Consider the following 21388-nt stretch of genomic DNA (forward strand, 5'->3'; position numbering starts at 1 on the left):
TCCAGACACACAGGCTCAGCGGCCATGGCTCACGGCCCCAGCTGCTCCGCAGCACATGGGATCTTCCCGGACCGGGGCACGAACCCGTGTCCCCCGCATCGGCAGGCGGACTCTCAACCACTGCGCCACCAGGGAAGCCCTATAAATTTTATGTAGTGTTTTCACGTACATAACCTAGTTCCTCAGAACAGTCCTGTGGGAAAAGGCAGTTATCATTAAACTCATTTTATGGATGAAATGGAGGCACAAAAAGGTGAAGTGATTTCTCAAAGCTCACTGAGCTAAGTACATAGTATGTGTCTGAGCTTGAACTCAAACCCCTGCCTTTTTGAAGCAGGAAGTGGGGAGAAAGGAACCGGAAGAGAAAATATCTGTAGTTTTTGAGGTGTTGGTAGTGTCATTTTACTCTCGTTCCACACTCTTATCTTCCAAATGTGGATGAGCTGATTGTTTATGATATTTTTACTGTACCATCCTGGAGACTGCATGTGAATGGAAATCTAATACCATGGAAATCATTTTCTGAGCTACAAAGATAGTGACTAAAGCCGTGTCACCCTAACTGCTCTCTACCCTTGATTAGTCTGTGGAAGATTTTCTTTTTTCCTCTTGCCCCCATTAAAAAATAAATCCGACAAGAAGTAATTAGACTAAATTGGCTCCTGGGTGGAATCGTTGCAATTGGCATTGTTAGAAATATTAAGACTATTATTGACTCTCATTGTCTAATCTATTTATATCTAAATGTCTCTTCAGTCTTGTGGTATTTACATTTGTCAGTTAGTTTCCAAAATCTGCCTAATTCCCTACAGACTTCACACAAAGACATGGTATAACAGGATATTTCTACAGTCTCCCGTTCCTTTCTGTCAAGGTATGAACGGTCTTTAAAGGACCTGCATGTTACAATGAGCCAGAAATCTCTTCAGATCTTTTTTCCTTTGTTCTTTCTACCCTGTACCAAAAGAACAAAAGACCTACATTATATGACTTTGTAAATTCATTTAAATTAGTTTCAGCAGGAGTGAATAATTTATTATAGTAGTAAAAGGAAGAAAATATGTAGTTGCTTTTCTTAACCAAATAAATTCAGAATTTCAAAGAATAGCCCTATTTGTAGAGAAATTGTGCATATGGCATAGGGATGGTTTTGTTCCTGGAAGGAAAGCATTTGTTTTTTGGATAAAAGCCAGTAAAACATGAAGAAACAATATAGAGAGTGAATTTATAATATCTTTGATATTTATAGTAAGTGTGGCAGGTTCATGTTGGTTGATGTCTGGGGATATCAATTTTGAATTATTATATTAAAAAATTTCTTATCCTTGGAAGGAAATAATGAGATATTTTGGGAATTTTCCATGTAGTATATACAATGCATTTGGATTATTTAAATAATTAAATTTGAGTGCAAAAATATAGGGGATATCTGCTTTTTTAAGGAAAATGTCTTTAGTTATATTAATAATACACTATATTCAAGAACCATACTTAGTTGTACAGAATTTTCAACTTCAACATACATCTCTACTTGCTTTTACTAGTGCCATCAGCCAATTGTTAACTAATGTTTGAGAGACCCAAAGTTTGGCTCAAAATGCCTGACCACTGAAATCAAGGAAATGAAGAGGGGGGAAATATGGATAAACAAAATATACACTGATTAAGGAGAATCCAAAACGTAATTTAGAGCGTGCCATCATTGCCCAGAAATTATTGAGGTATAATTGACATATTCTATTAGTCTCAGATGTGCAACATAATGATTCGATATTTGTATGTATTGCAAAATGATCACCACGATAAATCTAGTTAACATCCGTCACCACACATAGTTCCAGTTCTTTCCTTGTGATGAGAAATATTAAGATCTACTCTCTTCGCAGCTTTCAAATATGCACTACAGCGTAGTTAACTATAATCATCACGCTGTACATTACATCCCCATGACTTATTTATGTTATAACTCTAAGTCTGTACCATTTGACCCCCTTCACCCATTTCACCCATCCCCCCGCCCCGGCAACCACCAATCTGTTCTCTGTATCTATGAGTTCGTTTTGTTGTTGTTGTTCTTGTTGTTTTAACATTCTCTATTTAAATAAAAGAAATATTCCATCCACCACTGACCATGATTCCTTCTCAGGTGAAAATTACTACACTAGAGTTACCAATATGTAAGATAATATTTCACATAGATCAGAGTCCGTGTTTTAATATTATATTTTATGTAGCTTCACAGATGGAAGATGAATATGTAACCTGAGAATTTATTTCATTTTCTAGAAAACTGCTATATATAATTTTTTGGTACATAGTACCATAAAAAGATAATCAAATAAACTCCGATGAAATGTTCATCTAATGTAATTGAAACTGGAAATTTCTAGGAAATTATATAATAGATGTGGGTTGCTTGATTTAGAGCTTGCGATTTAGGACTGGAATAGTATAATATTTTCTTGGATTTTCTCTTGCAGATGACTTGTTTAAAGTTCACAAGCTTAAGCCAAATGTGAAGTGGCGACAGGCTTTTGACAGCTACTTAAAAACTCTGCCTCCATACTACTTATTAGTATGTATTAACTCTATCCAATCAATCAAAAACTTCACCCCTGAAATAAGATAGTTTTATTTTTAATTTGTAAATTTGGGTCGCCATTGTCTTCTCAAATTATGTGTAAGAGCTTGGAGATGTCATGGCGGCACAAAAGAGGTCTGCTTATTTTATTTCCTTTAACTGCCATGGTTATTGTTATAAAACACATCTATGTTTCTCTTATAAAAACTAACCTTGTGAAATTATAATTTTGGAATTTAAGAAAAATAGGGCTGGATTTATGTATTATATCAACTTCCCTTTTTAACTCTAGAAATTCGCACTATTGGGTTTTCCTCTGAAAAAAAACCAAACAACCTCAAGACATTATATTGACTTATGGCTTGTTAAATGTGTCCTAGACACAGCATGAAGTAGGGGCACTGGTTAGAGGGAATCCAAAAAGAGTAAAAAATCACTTGGTGTCATTTGGATTTTTACAATTTGAGAAAAATATTCATAATTATTTTGAACGAGTCATATAATCTAAATCCAGATTATCAAAATCATTTCAGAGGTAGATGTGGTAAACTTTAAGCCAAGTTTCTAGAGGTGAAAAGGCAGAACCTTAAGTGGTACCATTGGTGTCACTGGGAGGAGAAATTGGGGTGTGTTAGTATTTACCATGGCAGGAATGGGGTGCACAATAAAATGCAATGTGAAATGATTTTATGACTTGGGAATTAAGACTGAAAGCAATTTACCTGTTTGAATTTGCTGTTCCTTGCTCTTCTTATCCCACTCTCTTCTGATTTTTTTACTTTCTGCTCTTTACTTTTCTGCTATTTTCATTGCCACTTTTTAATGTTCCATGTTTGGTTTTATGTGCAGCACCTTGACTTCTAAGAAATGAATCATGTCCCTTTGCCCCTTATAACTGAAGTTTGAGTATTTTAAGATTTATTCTATTCTTACTGTTGTGTATTTTGTTTCCTTATAGCCATTAAAGAAAGCACTAAGGATGATGGGAGCTCCAAATCTGATATCAGATAATTTAGATTGTGGACTTAGTTACAGTGTTATCTCTTACCTTAAAAAACTCAGCCAACAGGTAGTATTGGTAAAAACAAACAAACAAAAATCCTTTGCCCTCAGAAGTGCATTTCCTTATTCTTTAGTATAACTGTAATTTTCAAATTAAATGTGTATATATTTCTACACTTTATGGATTAGTAATAATGTGATTCTCTATGGCTTCTAGCTTCACCATTAAACTGCAGTTAAGGGTCTGTCAGTATCATTTGATGCTGTGCCATTTCTCCTTTCGCTTGCCAGTTTGTTCTACCCACAAGCTGGTTGATATTTTGTGGCCTAGGAGGGGCAGAGGCTTAATAGAATTATCCATGGGTCACATTTTGTCTATCCTCAACCTAGTTTCTCCTCAAATCACGTTGGGCTAGAGCATCCCCCTTTTTAGGTCAGCACACTGAGGCATGGTGTGATTAATGACTTGCCTGAAATGCGTTTTTAGGCAATAAATATCAGTATGCTTTTTCTTGGAGAGGGGGAGATGAGACCAGTGTTCCTCGCACTGGAGGGTGACAGGCCCTCCATCTGTTCCCCCACCTCATTTGCATTGTTCACCTTGTCCCTTGCCTGCCCCTCTCTATTAGTACCTCATCCTCCACTCACCCCTACTTATCGTACTTCTCACCTCTACCTAGCCCATTCTTGCAGGGTGGAAATGTTTGAGAACTACTGAGTTAGAGCTTTACTGCCATACAAATGTGTTATGTTACATGACAAATTAATGCAGCAGCTTTACTTTCTTCTTGTGCACAAATGTATTCCCAGGTAGGGAATAGTAGTAGCATTTGCAGTGACAATAATGCTTCAAGTTGGATATGTTTCAAAGTTGGGCCTTTAGAAAACAGAGCAAATAAGTGTCAGAGCAAATAACTGTCAGATTTCTGACACCAAAGAACCAAAATGACTCCACAATTTGGGATGCTGACACACCTTGCTAGGAACTGGCAAAAACTTAAGTATAGTCTGGAGTTTACCAGCTCCTACCAGACCACTGTGCTCATAAATGCAAAAGAAAGTAAAGGCAAACCCAGATTTCTGATCTATCAAGTGTCCCCTTAACCCCTTTCCCTCTCTGCTAATAGATTTTTGTTGTTGTTGTTAAATGTTTTGTTTTGGTTATTTATTTATTTATTGATCTATTGATTTATATTTTTTTATTTGATGTTTACCTTAGGCCTTTAAGGCTGTGTCAGCAGGGTATGGCCAGAAGGAAGAATAGTGAACAGAGTTGAAACTCATGCAAGTTCTGGGGCTTTCTGGGACACGTTGCTTGTACAGTTTTATCAATGACCTTTCAGGACCAGTTTGTGGAAACAGACCCTTCATTTGCTCTTATCCCTTATTTCATGACTAAGTTTTTAAAAAGATAATAAACATACTTAATTCCAATAATTAGGGAAAATTTATGAGTATCTCTGACCAAGCCACAAGAAATTCAAAATTAATTTGGGCTTACTGGACATTGGTGGAATTCCACCTTTTAGAGAAAAAGAAAAGATCGTTACTAATTTATACTAGCTCTAATTACTAATTTAATTACTAATTTAATAACTCTATGTCACCAGTGTTCTTTGAACCATCTCATATGTATGTAAATCATGAAATATGCCCAAATATATTGCTACAATACATTCTCAAGCAATATTTATCAATATGGTATAATAGTGTCTATTAAGAGGATTTTTTTTCTTGTGAGTTAGTAAGAAACTTACTGAGTACATATTACAAATTATTTACTTGGTAATATTTGTTAAGTATTACTTTTGGGGGGGTGGTCTGATATTAGAACTAAACACTATAAGTTTTTTTCAGATATAATGCAATCTATGTAATCTGAATTTTAGTACTAGTGTACTTTTATAAATACAGAGTTTTACCCTTTATGTCTGGGTCCGAAATGAATATGTTCACTTAGACTAGATTTTACAGTAGCAAAATGTGATTTTACATGTAATTCTTACCCATGGTTTTCATTCTCTCCATGATTCAATCATAATTTTGACACTAGACAAGAGAAAAAAAAAAGTGTATTATTTGTCTTTCTAGCCCCCTCTCTCTGTTTGCTGTGGTAGTACAGAGAAGCACAGGAAAATGTTTAATTATCCGTTTTTCTGTGATTTGCGATTGAAATTTGTTCAATGGGGTTCTTAAAGTATTATCTTTCTTAAGTAGTAAAAACAATAGTGATAATATAGATCTTTTCATAACGTACTATGTACTTTCATTTTAGACCAAACTAGAGTCAGAACGAATACTAGCATCAGTGGGGAAGAAACCTCCCCAGGAAATTGGAATCAAAGTGAAAAATCATTCTGGAGGTGGCGTGTCCTTGACTCACAATAAAAATTTTAGAAAACTATTGAAAGAAATCATAGGAGAAACAGCACCGAGACTGGCAGAATTGAATACCAAAGAATTTGCCGGCTTCCAAGTAGGGCTCTTAAACAAGGTAAACTGTGACATAAATAGATTGTTTGGGGTGGGGGGGTGGTAAGGTCTGTGAAAGATAAAGGGGAGAAGGAACACGAGTAAGCAGAGAGAGCTTTCAGATCCCTTGCAGAACATTTGGTCCTAAACAAAATGTCCATAAGACATTTGGTCCACACCAAAAGGTCCTTGAAATCTGGTTCGATCCAAAACATATCCATGAGCTTATTTGGTTCATGCCAAATGGTTTTGGACCGAACCAAATATCAAGGACCCTTTGGTGTGGACCACATGTCTCCATGGACATTTTGGACAGGACCAAGTGTGACCAATTATCAAGGACCTCTGGCGTGGACCAAATGTTGTACAGACATTTTGGACAGGACCAAATGTCTGCTAACCGTCAGATTATGCTGCTGAACTAACACTTGTGAGAGGGTGGGGGAAGGAAGGAGGAATGGGTATGAAGAGCCTCAGACATCAGTATAGCTTGTAGAAAATCTTAACCAGCCCAGAAGGGAAGCCTGGCACCACGATTTCCCATAGAGGAGGTCCACATTGGGCAGAACTGGCCAGGCCCTAACATCCCCCATCATCCTCCATCACTGGCTGGGGGCAGCCTGGGGAAGAGCACAGCCTGGGCTCCAATGCTGCCCCAGATCCCAAAGGTACTGGGGCTGGAGGTGCTCAGATCACTGCAGCCCTTGTAGGATCAGCCACTGCTTCCCGGATGGACATCCCAGCAGCTCACCTCCGTGGCTGCCGGCGGGCTACATCTAGATTACAAACAGTGGGCCTGCAAGGCTTCCCCTGGCACAAATCTCAAGATTTGATGTTTTAAGTGACATATTGAAAAAGGATATTCCCAGTGGCTTTAATGCTCTGTGGGTGTATTAGAATTCAGAACAGAGCCAGCGAAGGCAAATTTTCCACTGGCAAAATTCTACTGTAGTTAGTTGTAATGAATATCCCTCTCTTCACTAAGATTTTAAGAGGATTAGGAATTATATTTCTATATTAAAAGCCTCAAGAGTAACTGAAATTGTTTCATTTCAAATAGGATTTGAAACCTCAGACGTATAGAAATGCTTATGATATTCCACGTAGAGGTCTTTTAGACCAGTTAACCAGAATGCGATCCAATCTGCTGAAAACACACAAGTTTATTGTTGGACAAGATGAAGGTAAGTGAACAAAGAAGTACTTTTTGTTGATTAGGAAAATGTCAAGTATGACTCTCACGAAGATGTTTATTGCATAACGAGTAAGTTATTTTGTAATACTTTAATATTTATAATGCCTCTTTTCCTGAATCCCTTCAGCTACCCAGGCACAAGTTTATTGTTCTCGGCTTTAAGGGGAAGTGTGCATTCATCGGTGCATATATTACACTACACGTTTTAGCTCTTGTAAGTCTCAAAGCAACCCCATGAGATAGATGCTGTTTTTATGCCCATTTTTATGGACATTGGAACTGAGAGTGAGCATTTTAGTAGTTTGCCCAGGTTTAGTGAGTTGGAAAGTGGCAGAACCTAGGTCTATCAGATTCCGGAAATTGCATGCCCCGAAGCTATACCGCCCAGTCTACTGTGATGAATTCAATCCAAATTCCTCATTTACAGGAAAAGAATGAACCTGATATTGTCTAGGATAATTGGTGATGGTGTGTAATTCCCCTTTACTCCATTTTGCTCGATTTAAGCAGGGTCATTTGTCCATTAAAATGTGCAAATCTTAGCCTGGCCAACCTCCTGAAATTATACGCCATTTTGTTTTTGTTTTTGTTTTTTTAGCAGGGGGGACTTTTCTAGGAAGACAGCCTGTAGATCTAATCAAATTTTCCAAGAGGGTGAGGCCCGCTAACCAAGATTCTCTGGATGATAAGAGAGAACCATGGAGCCTAGGCTCCTTTTTTTTAAAATAAATTTATTTTTAAAATTTATTTTATTTTTGGCTGCGTTGGGTCTTCGTTGCTGTGTGCGGGCTTTCTCTAGTTGCGGCGAGCAGGGACTACTCTTCGTTGTGGTGCGCGGGCTTCTCATGGCGGTGGCTTCTCTTGTTGCGGAGCGCGGGCTCTAGAGTGCAGGCTTCAGTAGTTGTGGTGCACGGGCTTAGCTGCTCCGCGGCATGTGGGATCTTCCCGGGCCAGGGCTTGAACCCATGTCCCCCGCATTGGCAGGTGGATTCTTAACCACTGCACCACCAGGGAAGCCCTGAGCCTAGGCTCTTGCAAACACAAAATATGGGGGTTTGAGTTGGGATGGTGGTATAGGGAATGTCAGCCCATTCTCAAACTTGGTATGAAGAGTGAGGGAGTTGTTCTTGCCCTAGGGATTTGAGCTTGTAGGCCGTAGTGATGGTAGACTGAGTGATGAGTGGGATGAAGAGAGATGATTTTAGATCCAGGCTGCTGGATTCGAGATTTTAGACTGTCGGTTGCCAAGATACACAATGCTAAATCAGACTGTGATCATGCCCTCTCAAAAGGACCACACACTTCTGCTGTGTAGTATCTGTTGCTTTTCCGGTGATTTTGCAGATTCCCTTCATAGTGTTCCAGTCGCACAAATGGGTAACTATCAAGAATATCTAAAGACACTGGCTTCTCCACTTCGAGAGATTGATCCAGACCAACCAAAAAGACTACATACTTTTGGCAATCCATTTAAGCAAGATAAGAAGGTGGGAGATCTATTTCTATGTCTGCCTAGATCGTGATATTCTTGCAATAATTCCTTTCCTCTTGGCAACGTGTACGTAACTCAGAGGTTCTCCTTCTGTTTGTTTAAGAGATAAAATATGCCTCCAGGGCTCTTTGTGAATGGAAAGTGGGAGCCTCCTTATGCAAGAGTGTGTTGGTTAAACAAAGTGATAGCTGCCATTTACTGTGTATGTAGTAGGCGCTATTTTAAATGATAACATTGAATGCTCACAGCTGCAGATGAGTACTAGTCTGCCCTATAATATGAAATCACAGCTCACAGTGGTCAAATGGTTCAGCCCGAGTGACACAACTGATAAGAGCCAGGATTTGAACCCCCGTCTTTCCAGCTCCAGAGTCTGTATTTGTTCCCACCTCCACACACTAATTCCTTTAATATTGAGATCACTGTTTATTTCCTCTGTTTACATTATTCAGCTCTCTAGTGCTGTATCTAGACAGTTATAAAAGTATTCCTCTTGAAATATGAAGTACTAAGTGGTGTTGCCTTATTGGCTTGTTCTACATGTGAGATGTGTGCGTGAGATATACATGTGAGGTGTGTGTGTGTGCATGCGCGCGTGTGTGTGTGTATCTCTGTGTGTATAAGTGAGAGATATACTGACTTGACCATATAAGCATGAAGACAAATGGAGATTATATCTGCATTCATAGAGGAGACCATTGTTATAAACGTGCAGACCGTGAAATAATGTCTTCTGTAGCAAAAGTAGACTGAAAGGTATTCTGCTTCACCTGAATCTTCAATTAACTGGAGTTTTTCTTAATCTTTCTGTGTCTTGGTTTCCTCATTTGTGGCACTGGAGATAACTATGACACCTAACTAATAGAGCTCTGTGGAGTATTGACTTAGTACCTGTACACCATTTAGAACATTACCTGACACGTGGTACATGCTCAGTGACTATGTTTTCCCCTTTATGTACTGTTTTGCTTTGGGAAATGCCTTGGAAAAGTCATTTATTATGATTTTATTCAAATAATGGGAGTGCACATTCTTGGATTATCCTTGGATGAGAACAGCTTTTAGTTAACCTTCTATACTGCTGGCTCTCATCCTTTATCTAGTCCCAAGGGTGAAAAGCCCCCTCCCTCATTTCTGTCCAGCACCAAGGTGGACATATTTGAATCTCTGTGAGATTGCTGTTGGGGGAATGACATTTTCCATCTACCTGCCCATCACCATTTTCATGCAGCATTCTATACAGTGACTATCAATATTTCTTAAGGATGGGTTTAAAGCACACAAAAGGGAATGAATTCCCTTACCAAGGGTTGATGCAGAATGGTTTGTATCTTCTTCAGAAAGGTCACTGTGGGTTTATTCCCACTTTGGAACTCTCATCGCGTTGCTCATTCCCCAAGCTTTCTGGTTAATCATGATTGTGTTATGTTTGACCTTACAACAAGTTTCCTCCTCATTCCACTTAGACTAGATTGAAATTGAGTAGCGTTTTCTGAGAACAGTCTCTGTGGGGTATGGCAAATCTTTGGCCGATGATTAAGATCTATATTGCTGATGTAGCGTATGATTGTATATGCATGTGAAGAGTTCGTGCAGTGTTGTCTTTAATGGAATATGTTCATTGATGTTTTCTAGGGAATGATGATTGATGAAGCAGATGAGTTTGTAACAGGGCCACAAAACAAAGTGAAACGTCCTGGAGAACCCAGCAGTCCTCTGTCATCTAAGAGAAGGCGGAGTATGTCCCTGCTGTTGAGGAAACCACAAACACCACCTACTGTAACTAACCACGTGGGCGGAAAGGGACCACCCTCAGCCTCGTGGTTCCCATCTTATCCAAACCTCATAAAACCCACCCTTGTACATACAGGTATAGAGTAGTGGTTGTGATTTCCTTATGGCCCCTAGAGGACTAAGACACTAAACAATTTTCTTTTCCTTTGTATTCATTTCTTTTGTATTCAGTTTTTGTTCGTTAAGTAAACCGTTATTAAACCATCTATGTGGTAGGTACCAAGGGCCCCGTGGGGAGTGGAGACTGTATTTCAAGGATCTCAATATGTATGAGGGGAGGAAGATCCTTACTTTCATAGTAATTAACACAAGTTGGAGAAATGGCAAGAGATACGCCTGTTTGCTTTGACAGGGCAAGGCGGAAGGATGTGCAGCCATTTGGAGTTGCTGAGTCAATAGGAGCAAATGGGCTCAATAAGGGATGGGTCTGCATGTGTGCTCTGTGTCCCCAATTCCTCTCTATGCTCCAGCCCAGTGCAGTCTGAACCAGCCTCCTCCATTCCACTGGATGATGCCCAATACAAATCCCACATCCCACCATTTCTCTCCATTCTTCTGATCTGGGCTGCCCTCATGTCACCAAGCTACTCCAATAGCTTCTTATCTGATCTGATTCCTACTCTTACTAGAGTCTGACCCTCACTGTCTAACCCTGTAGCCGGAGTGATCATGTCAACACAGAAATGAGATCACGCCACATCCATGCTGAAGACCCATCATCACCTTTCCTAGGCACTCAGAACACAATCTGAGCTCCCGACCCTGGTCTCCCAGCTGTGCACGACCTGGCCCCGCCATCCTCTCCTAACACGTGGCCTGTCGTCTCCCCCTTGCTCTCTCTGCCTCTATCCTTTGCTCTGTGCTCCCTGGCCAGTCCCCTCCCCGGGGCTCTGCACGTGCCCTTGCCGCAGCCTGGAGCTCTTCCTCTGCATGTGCACAGGCCGGCTCTCTCTCCTCCTCCAGGCTCTGCCCAAAGGACACCTCCTCAGGAGGGCCTTCCCGACCACGTGGCCCGCTGGGGCTCCCCTCCTGCTCTCTGTCCCATCCCTGCTTGCCTCTTCCCTAACACGAATTCCAACTGTAATAATTCTGTTGGATCATTGTACACTTACTGCCTGGCGTCCCCATGAGCATGGAAGCTCCATAAGGGCGGGGATTGCTGGCGTCTGTCCTGTTGGCTGCCGCTCCCCGGCTCCTGGCACGGCGCCCGGCACAGAGCAGGACGAGTCAATGGAGAAGAGGTGTCAGACCTGGAGTAAAAAGAAACTCAGGTTTCTGAGAGAGAAAAGATGCATGAGGAAGATCTTATACTGACAGGGATTTGGGGTGGGGTGACGGGGGCCATACAGAGCCTTCAGGTCTAGTGGCCACCACCTGTGTTTCCTCAGAACTTTGGAGGGAGAGAGGCGGGAGTTTGGCGGGGGTGGGGGGCATGTAATCTGATGTCAAGCTCGGTAGAGCATGGCATTTCATAGGTAAAGGACAGAAATCATGCCACCAAGTGAGACTTGCTGCTTTTCAGCTTGTAAAGCACGAGCTGCAGCTCAACCCTCAGCACCAGGGACCTGAGCCTCTTTATTCGTTGTTCTGTCTTACTCGGTTTCCATATGTGTTCATGGTGCCATGAAGAGAAGAAAGTGCGTTTGTCGTATTACTTCCTGAGCCCAATTTGAGGGGTCTCAGGCTCCATCTGGTACATCCTCTTGCTTTATGAAACAATTTCCTCAAAACTGAGGAGCACCGGGTGGTCCCTGTGGGGTTGCCATAATGCACCTACGTCACAGCTCCACTTGTTAATTTGGTTTCCAGATGTTACTGTCACTCACGATGTTCATGAGAAGATGGAAAATGGTCAAATCTCACCCGATGGCTTCTTGTCAAAATCTGCTGCCCCAGAGCTTATGAATATGGCAGGAGATAGTATCCCGCCCGACCAAGTGGATTGCCTGTCTGATGATTTCACTAGTCTCAGGAAAGATGACCTGATGCACAATCCTGGTAGTAATGCAGTCATAGGAGGAACCAAGAACTGCAGCGTCTCTGTAGATGATCGAAAAGTCTTGGTAACATCTGCTTTGGAAACTGGGCCAAATACATCGCAAATAACTCCTGCTATGGCACAAGGAATCAATGCTGATATAAAACACCAGTTAATGAAGGAAGTTCGAAAATTTGGGCGAAGTAAGTAGTGAAAGACCATCTATCAATAATATAATGGAGGTTCCTTTCCGTTTAGGATTCAGAATAGATTCAAGGTATCTCTTGAGGTGCATTTTTGGGAAGTACTGGGTTTTCACATAATTTAAAATGATTCCTCTGGCTTTACCTAAAAAAGACCCAATACACCTTTCTCTCTCTTTTTCCCCTTACTTACTGTAATAGTTTCCTTTTGCTGCTGTAACAAGTTATCACAAACTTCGTGGCTCAAAACTGTATTATCTTAGAGTTGTGGAAGTCAGATCTGAAATGATTTTCACTGGGCTAGCAAGAAGGTGTTGGCAGGCCAGGGTTCCTTCTGCAGGCTCTAGGGAGAATCTGTTTCCTTGCCTCTTCCAGCTTCTACAGGCTGCCTGTGTTCCTTCGCTCGTGGGCCCTTCCTCCATCTTCAAGCCAGCAACTTAGCCCCTTCTCTCCTCTCTAACCTCTGCTCCCACCCTTACATCTTTTCTTTCTGACCAGCTCTACTGCCTCCCTTTTATAAGGATATTTGTGGTTACGTTGGGCAACATGTATAAACATGGATAATCTCCCCATCTCAAGAGCCATAACTTAATCACATCTGCAAAGTAAGGTCTCTTTTGCCATATAAGGTAACATGTTCACAGGTTCTCAGAATTAGGACATGGACAACTTGGGGGGCCATTATTCAGCAGACCACATTTAATTAGTGTTTAGAGTTTCCGTAGCAGATATGTGCGGATATCTTGATTTGAGTGTTTCAAATACAAAGTATACCTAACTTTCCACACACAAGGAATGATTACTGATGATGTGTAAAGATTGAATTTTATTTTTCATCCATATTTTTAAAAATACTAATTTTTTTAATATCTTCAGAGTATGAAAGAATTTTCATTTTGCTTGAAGGAGTGCAAGGACCTCTTGCAGTGAGGAAACAATTCGTTGAATTTACCATCAAGGAAGCTGCAAGGTGGGTGTAAAGAGGAACTCTTCATTGTGTTTTTTGAAGCAGGAGGGCTGCCCAATGCAAGACAGACGGAGGGATTGGTGCTGCCTTGCTTTTCTTTTTTTTTTTTAAATTAATTAATTAATTTAATTTTGGCTGCGTTGGGTCTTCATTGCTGTGCACGGGCTTTCTCAAGTTGCGGCGAGCGGGGGCTACTCTTTGTTGCAGTGCATGGGCTTCTCGTTGCGGTGGCTTCTCTCGTTGCGGAGCACGGGCTCTAGGCGTGCGGGCTTCCGTAGTTGTGGCACGCGGGCTCACTAGTTGTGGCACGCGGGCTTAGTTGCTCCACGGCATGGGGGATCTTCCCGGACCAGGGCTCAAACCCGTTTTCCCCTGCATTGGCAGATGGATTCTTAACCACAGGGCCAACAGGGAAGTCCTGACTGGCTTTCCTAAGCCCTGGCCCTCGGTCATAGTTACAGCTGTCTGCAGAGGCGTTTAGATCAATACTACCTGAGGCCAATTCAGTCATCCAGGTCTGTGGAGCCTTTTGCACTCCTCACAGTCTGAGGTGGGCTTGGGCTCTCAGCTGGTAATCTCGATATTAGCTAAGCCCTATCTTTACACGGACACACATTTTCTATTTCCCATGTGAATGGCCATTCCAACTTTGTACCCCACACGGTGCCTCGCGCATCATAAATGCTTTAAGGAGCTTTTGGATAATAAAATTTCTTTTTCTTTTTTAGGTTCAAAAGACGAGTCTTAATTCAGTACCTTGAGAAGCTACTAGAAAAAATAGAATCCCATCACCTTCTCAACAACGTTAATCACATCAACAGCAGATCATGATGTTAACGCAATGACCAAGGAGGAAAAAAGAATAAGTGTTCTGTGCTGTAGGATAGAATGGGATATTGTTGATTATCCTATGATGTTTTAGTCAAGGGAACTGCCTTCCAGAGGCTAAGAAAAAGCAGTGGAGCTTTTTGTTTTCAGTTTATCTGGCGGGAAAAGCTGGCTTTTGCCCTATGAGTTTTCTTTGAAAGTATTAATTGGTTATTTTGTTGTTACTTTTCCCAATTGAGGAAGGTGATGTTATTAATCCAGCAGGTTAAAATCAGTAAACCCTGTCGCCCCTACCACATGTGATAAGGGTTCACTCTTGAACTTGGCCGTCCTGGGCATTTCCAGAGTGACTAGGGGCTACGTGCAGGTGGGGCACTACTTGGTGCTCTTACTATGTCCTTTAGAAAGAATAGGTGTTCAGAGGCCAACTGGTAATCTTGTGTGTGCTGAACAAAGTTTTCAACCGTTCCTAGTTGTGCCTTTAAAACCATGCAAGATTCAGGACAGTTTGGATCAAAGAGTAAGAAAGCTGCTATTTGGGTAAGTTATTTCTCCGTGGGAGAGGCAGGGGAAGTCACCAAACAATCTACCTCCAACTCTGTTCTATTTTGTCTAGAGGCATTACAAAGTGCACCTGAGGCTGCCTCAACCCCTGACATTTGTTCTCGCATGTGACGACAGAAAGTCTTCAGGTGGACTTGTGTATTCTGTGCTTCAGAAGCACTAAAAGAAAAAATAATGCATATATTTCCTTTAATGTTTATACAAAGGTTTATATGGAGCAGTATTGTTATCTTTGTATTAATTTGCAAAAATTTAAGTGTACAAAGAGATTTTGACTTGCATATATAAAATAAATCATTTTATTGATTTTTCACAAGGTCCCTGATGCTAGAGAAATTTCTAGTTTTCTGTTTCTTCTGCTTTGTTATTCCTTTCAGAAAAAAAAGTGCACACTGTTGTTGTTTTTATTAATAGATTTATTTTATTGCTTTACTTCTTTATTTTTTGGCTGCGTTGGGTCCTCCGTTGCTGCGGCTTAGTTGCTCTGTGGCATGTGGGATCTTCCTGGGCCAGGGCTCGAACCCGTGTCCCCTGCCTTGGCAGGCAGATTCCCAACCACTGCGCCACCAGGGAAGCCGCCACACTGTTAAATTAAGATGTTAGCAGAAGGATGTAAACTTCAAAACGTCACTCACGGAACTTAGTGATATTGGTGAACGTGGTGTAGGGCACTCTGGGTAGGGTCCTCCAGGAACAGTGGAAACACCAGGAAAACAATGATCGGAATCAAGTTTATTGGAACTCTGGAAGATCATCAGAAGTTTACAGCAACCAAGCGAATGTTAAGTCTGAAGAAGAGCCATGAAATGTGACAGGAGAATTTGCTGGCATTTTAAGTTATTCTTGCCCCAGCCCTTGCCTAGTAGAGCAGCGGTCTTGACGATGTCAGCGTGCATTCCAAGTGAGGGTTCCTGGCTCAGGAGGGAGGAGAGTAGACCTTACTCCCAAGGAATTGTGTTTGTCTAGAAGGCTCCCTGAAGGACTGACGCAAGGGAATTTTTTGCTTTTCTGTTGTCTTAACTCTAAGCTCTTTTAGAGTGGAGAAGCAGCTATGTGAAGGACGTTCCTCAGAAACATTGAAAGGCAAGTGAATAAGCTGCCTATGCTTATGGCAAACAACAGACATGCCAGAATTCTGGAAAGAAAAACTGAGGAGTGAGATACTTTGGAAAAGTAAGGCTTTGAAATGCTCCCATGTATATCTGGGTATCTAGAAAACCATGTGCATACCCAGGGCAGGACTCAGTCAGAAAAGACCGGAGAAGACCGTAAGATTTCACCTCTGGCTAATCTTTAGGGTCAGCACAATAAATGACTAGAACAACTAGTTAGAACATCAGTAAGGAGGGAATTCCCTGGTGGCGCAGTGGTTAAGAATCCGCCTGCCAATGCAGGGGACATGGGTCTGAGCCCTGGTCCGGGAAGATCCCACATGCCGCGGATCAACTAAGCCCGTGCGCCACAACTACTGAACCTGTGCTCTAGAGCCCACAAGCCACAACTACTGAGCCTGCGGCCACAACTACTGAAGCCCGTGTGCCTAGAGCCCGTGCTCCGCAACAAGAGAAGCCACCACAAGAGACGCCTGCTCACCGCAATGAAGAGTAGCCCCCGCTCACCACAAGTAGAGAAAGCCCACGCGCAGCAACGAACACCCAATGCAGCCAAAAATAAATAAATACATAAAATTATATTTAATAAAAAAGGAGATCAGTAAGGAAATAGAGGCCTTGAACAGCACTATAAACCAATTAGGTCTAATAGACACCTATACAACACCCCACACCACAAGAGCAAAGTACATATTCTTCTCAGGTACTCATGGAGTATTCTCCAGGGTTGACCATATATTAAGCCACAAAACAAGTCTCAATAAATTTTATAACATTGAAATCATACAACAAATCTTCTTTGCCATAATGGAGTCAAACCAGAAATCAGTAACAGAAGTTGGAGCCTCACCTCATACCATATACCAAAATTAATTAAAATGAATCAGTACCTACCTATAAGAGTTAAAACCACAAAATTCTAAGAAGGAAACTTTGGAGTAATAGTTTTTGACCTTGGATTTGGCAATGGTTTCTTAAATAAGACACCAAACACACAAGCAACAAAAGAAAGATATAGATAATTTGACTTCATTAAAATTCAAAGCTCTTGTGCGTCAAAGGACTCAATCAAGAGAGTGTGACAGGGCAGCCCATAGGATAGGGGGAAATATTTGCAAAGCACATATGTGAAAAGGGTCTAGTGTCCATTATATAAATAGAATTCTTTCAACTCAACAACATAATCTAAGGAAGAAATAGGCAAAGAACTTGAAAAGACATTTCTCCAAAGAACATATACACGTGGCCAACAAGCACATGAAAAGATGCTCAGCACCATTAGTCATTAGGGAAATGCAAATCAAAAGCACAGTGAGATACCATTTCACACCTACTAGGATGGTAATAATCAAAAAGAGAAAGAGCAAGTGCGGAGGATGCAGAGAAATTGGAATGGAGCACTGACACATGGTACAGCATGGATGAACATTGAAAGCAGTATGCTAAGTGAAAGAAGCCAGAGGAATCAGAGCACATATTGTATGATTCCATTTATATGACGTATCAAGAACCGGCAAATCCATAGAGACTGAAAGTAGATAACTGGTTGTGAGGGGCTGGGGAAGGGGGAAATGGGAATGACTGCTGATGGCGTTTCCTTTTAGGATCGTGGAACAGTTTTAGAACCAGATAGTTCTGTGATGGCCGCACAACGTTGTGTGAAGGTACTTTATGCCATTGAGTTGTACATTTTAAAATGGTAAATTTTACGGAATTCCCTGGCAGTCCAGTATTTAGGATTCTGCGCTTCCACTGCCAGGGGCCTGGGTTCGATCCCTGGTCGGGGAACTAAGATCCCACAAGCCACGTGGCGTGGCCAAAAAAATAAAATGGTGAATTTTATGTACAATTTACAGCAACCAAATGCTCCAGAGCAGCCCAGCTGCCATCTGACACCACTTGATGCCATATGGAGCAGAGTGATTGCCAACCTCAGCCATGCTCAAATTCCTGACATACAAAATTATAAGATGTAATAGTGGGTTGTTTTGGGTTTTTTTTTTAAATCACTGACATCTGGTTTCTGGTTCCTCATGTAAAGAGCTTGGAAGCCACCACTCTGTCCCAACAAGTAGAAGACTGAACAGACTGGATCTGTAAGAGTGGGAGGACATCGGGCAAACCTCCAATATTGGTGAGACAGACAGACAAATAATAGGGAGTCATGGCTTACTGGAGCAGAGATTCATGACTGAAAACCACTGTGAGAACCAGTGCCGGGGTAGGAAGACCTGAACTATAACTGACAAATTGCTAGGTGCTCAGTGTGGACAGTCTGAGAATTAAAAACTCCAACTTTTGGTTGTCAAGATGTCAGTTCTTCCCAACTTGATCTATAGATTCACTGCAATCCCAATCCAGATCCCAGCAAGTCCTCTTGTGGATATAGATAAACTGATTCTAACGTTTATATGGTGAAGCAAACAATATTGAAGGAAAAGAACAAAGTTGGAGGACTGATGCTACCTGAGTTCGAGACTTACTGTAAAGCTACAGTGCAACCTAAGTGTCCATTGACAGAGGAATGGATAAAGAAGATGTGGTACATATATACAGTGGAATATTACTCAGCCATAAAGTGAATGAAATAATGCCATTTGCAGCAACATGGATGTACTTAGATATTGTCACACTGAGTGAAGTAAGTCAGGCAGAGAAAGACAAATATCATATGATATTGTTTATATGTGGAATCTAAAGTAAGGTACAAATGAACCTATTTACAAAACAGAAATAGAGTCACAGATGTAGAAAACAAACTTATGGTTACCAGGGGAAAAGGGGGGAAGGGATAAATTGGGAGATTGGGATTGACATACACATACGACTATATATAAAATAGGTAAGTAATAAGGACCTACTGTATAGCACGGGGAACTCTACTCAATACTCTGTAATGACGTATATGGGAATAGAATCTAAAAAAGGGTGGATATATGCATATGTATAACTGATTCATTTTGCTGTATAGCAGAAACTAACACAACATTGTAAATCAACTATACTCCAATAGAAATTAATTTAAAACTAAAGCTACAGAGGTGCGCGAGGAGAGGGGATTCAGACCACCGTCTAAACGAGCTCCAGAGACGGGAGTGAGTCATGGCTATCAGCGCGGACCCCAGAGACGGGCATGAGACGCTAAGGCTGCTGCTGCCGCCACCAAGAAGCCTGTGTGCGAGCACAGGTCACTATCCACACCCCCCTTCCGGGGAGCCTGTGCAGCCCGCCACTGCCAGGGTCCCGTGATCAAGGGACAACTTCCCTGGAAGAACGCACGGTGCACCTCACGCTGGTGCAACAAGATGCAGGCCTCTGCTGCCGCAGGCTCGCCCCACACTCCGTGCCCCTCAGTCCCCCCGGCCTGAGTGAGCCAGAGCCCCCGAAGCAGCTGCTCATTTAACCCCACCCTGTCTGAGCAAAGACGAGATGCCCTCAGGTGACCTACACTCAGAGGCGGGGCCAAACCCAAAGCTTAACCCTGGGAGCTGGGCAAACAGAGAGGAGAAAGGGAAATTTCTCCCAGCAGCCTCAGGGGCAGCGGATTAAAGCTCCACAATCAACTTGATGTACCTGCATCTGTGGAATACATGAATAGACAACGACTCATCCCAAAATGAGGAGGTGGACTTTGGGAGCAAGATAGATTATTTTTTCCCCTTTTCCTCTTTTTGTGAATGTGTATGTGTTTGCTTCTGTGGGAGATTTTGTCTGTACAGCTTTGCTTCCACCATTTGTCCCAGGGTTCTGTCCGTTTTGTTTGTTTGTTTGTTTTTAGTATAGTTTTTAGTGCTTGTTATCATTGGTGGACTTGTTTTTTGGTTTGCTTGCTCTCTTCTTTCTTTTTTTAAATTTTATTACACTTTTATTTTAAATAATATTTTTTATTTTAATAACTTTTATTTTTTCTTCCTTTCTTTTTTTCCTCCCTTTTCTTCTGAGCTGTGTGGCTGACAGCGTCTTGTTCCTCTGGCCGGGTGTCAGGCCTGTGCCTCTGAGGTGGGAGAGCCGAGTTCAGGACACTGGTCCACCAGAGACCTCCCGGCTCCACGTAATATCAAACACCATAAGATGCGGTCCTGCCCACCAGAAAGACAGGATCCAGCCTCATCCAGCAGAACACAGGCACCAGTGCCCTCCACCAGGAAGCCTACACAACCCACTGAATCAACCTTAGCCACTGGGGACAGACACCAAAAACAACGGGAACTACGAACCTGCAGCCAGCAAAAAGGAGACGCCAAACACAGTAACTTAAGCAAAATGAGAAGACAGAGAAACACACAGCAGATGAAGGAGCAAGGTATAAACCCACCAGACCAAACAAATGAAGAGGAAATAGGCAGTCTCCCTGAAAAAGAATTCAGAGTAATGATAGTAAACATGATCCAAAATCTTGGAAATAGAATAGACAAAATGCAAGAAACATTTAACAAGGACTTTGAAGAACTAAAGAGCAAACAAACAATGATGAACAATACAATAAATGAAATTAAAAATTCTGTAGAAGGGATCAACAGCAGAATAACTGAGGCAGAACGGATAAGTGACCTGGAAGATAAAATAGTGGAAATAACTACCAGAGAGCAGAATAAAGAAAAAAGAATGAAAAGAATTGAGGACAGTCTCAGAGACCTCTGGGACAACATTAAATGCACCAACATTTTTTTATATAAATTTATTATTTATTTGTTTATTTTTGTCTGTGTTGGGTCTTCGTTGCCGCACGTGAGCTTTCTCTAGTTGCGGCGAGCAGGGGCTACTCTTTGTTGTGGTGTGCGGGCTTCTCATTGTGGTGGCTTCTCTTGCTGTGGAGCACAGACTCTAGGCGCACAGGCTTCAGTAGTTGTGGCACGTGGGCTCAGTAGTTGTGGCTTGCGGGCTCTAGAGAGCAGGCTCAGTAGTTGTGGTGCACAGGCTTAGTTGCTCTGCGGCATGTGGGATCTTCCCGGACCAGGGTTTGAACCCGTGTCCTCTGCATTGGCAGGCGGATTCTTAACTGCTGCGCCACCAGGGAAGACCCTAAATGCACCAACATTTGAATTATAGGGGTCTCAGAAGAAGAAGAGAAAAAAAAGGGACTGAGAAAATATTTGAAGAGATTATAGTTGAAAACTTCCCTAATATGGGAAAGGAAATAGTCAATCAAGTCCAGGAAATGTAGAGAGTCCCATACGGGATAAATTCAAGGAGAAACACA

At 41.7% G+C, this 21388-nt stretch overlaps 1 protein-coding gene across 2 annotated transcripts in view; it reads left to right on the forward strand.

The window, feature by feature from the left end:
- Positions 1-15093, forward strand: part of INTS6L (integrator complex subunit 6 like) — a gene marked incomplete at its 5' end in the record, with an annotated part of 50811 nt that extends 35718 nt beyond the window's left edge. Inside the window, 9 exons of one of the 2 annotated variants that reach the window (XM_082864454.1) lie at positions 2481-2575; positions 3540-3650; positions 5859-6077; positions 7116-7239; positions 8595-8737; positions 10378-10612; positions 12346-12717; positions 13594-13687; positions 14413-15093. In XM_082864454.1, the coding sequence (XP_082720580.1) occupies positions 2481-2575; positions 3540-3650; positions 5859-6077; positions 7116-7239; positions 8595-8737; positions 10378-10612; positions 12346-12717; positions 13594-13687; positions 14413-14515 (1496 nt within the window). In that variant the 3' untranslated portion in view covers positions 14516-15093. The remainder of the gene's footprint in view (positions 1-2480; positions 2576-3539; positions 3651-5858; positions 6078-7115; positions 7240-8594; positions 8738-10377; positions 10613-12345; positions 12718-13593; positions 13688-14412) is intronic. The other variant, XM_082864455.1, reaches the window with a different exon arrangement.
- Between the last annotated feature and the right edge of the window lie 6295 nt (positions 15094-21388).

This window comes from Leucopleurus acutus (assembly GCF_964270905.1).
Source record: "Leucopleurus acutus genome assembly, chromosome: X".
Taxonomy (NCBI): Eukaryota; Metazoa; Chordata; class Mammalia; order Artiodactyla; family Delphinidae; genus Leucopleurus; species Leucopleurus acutus.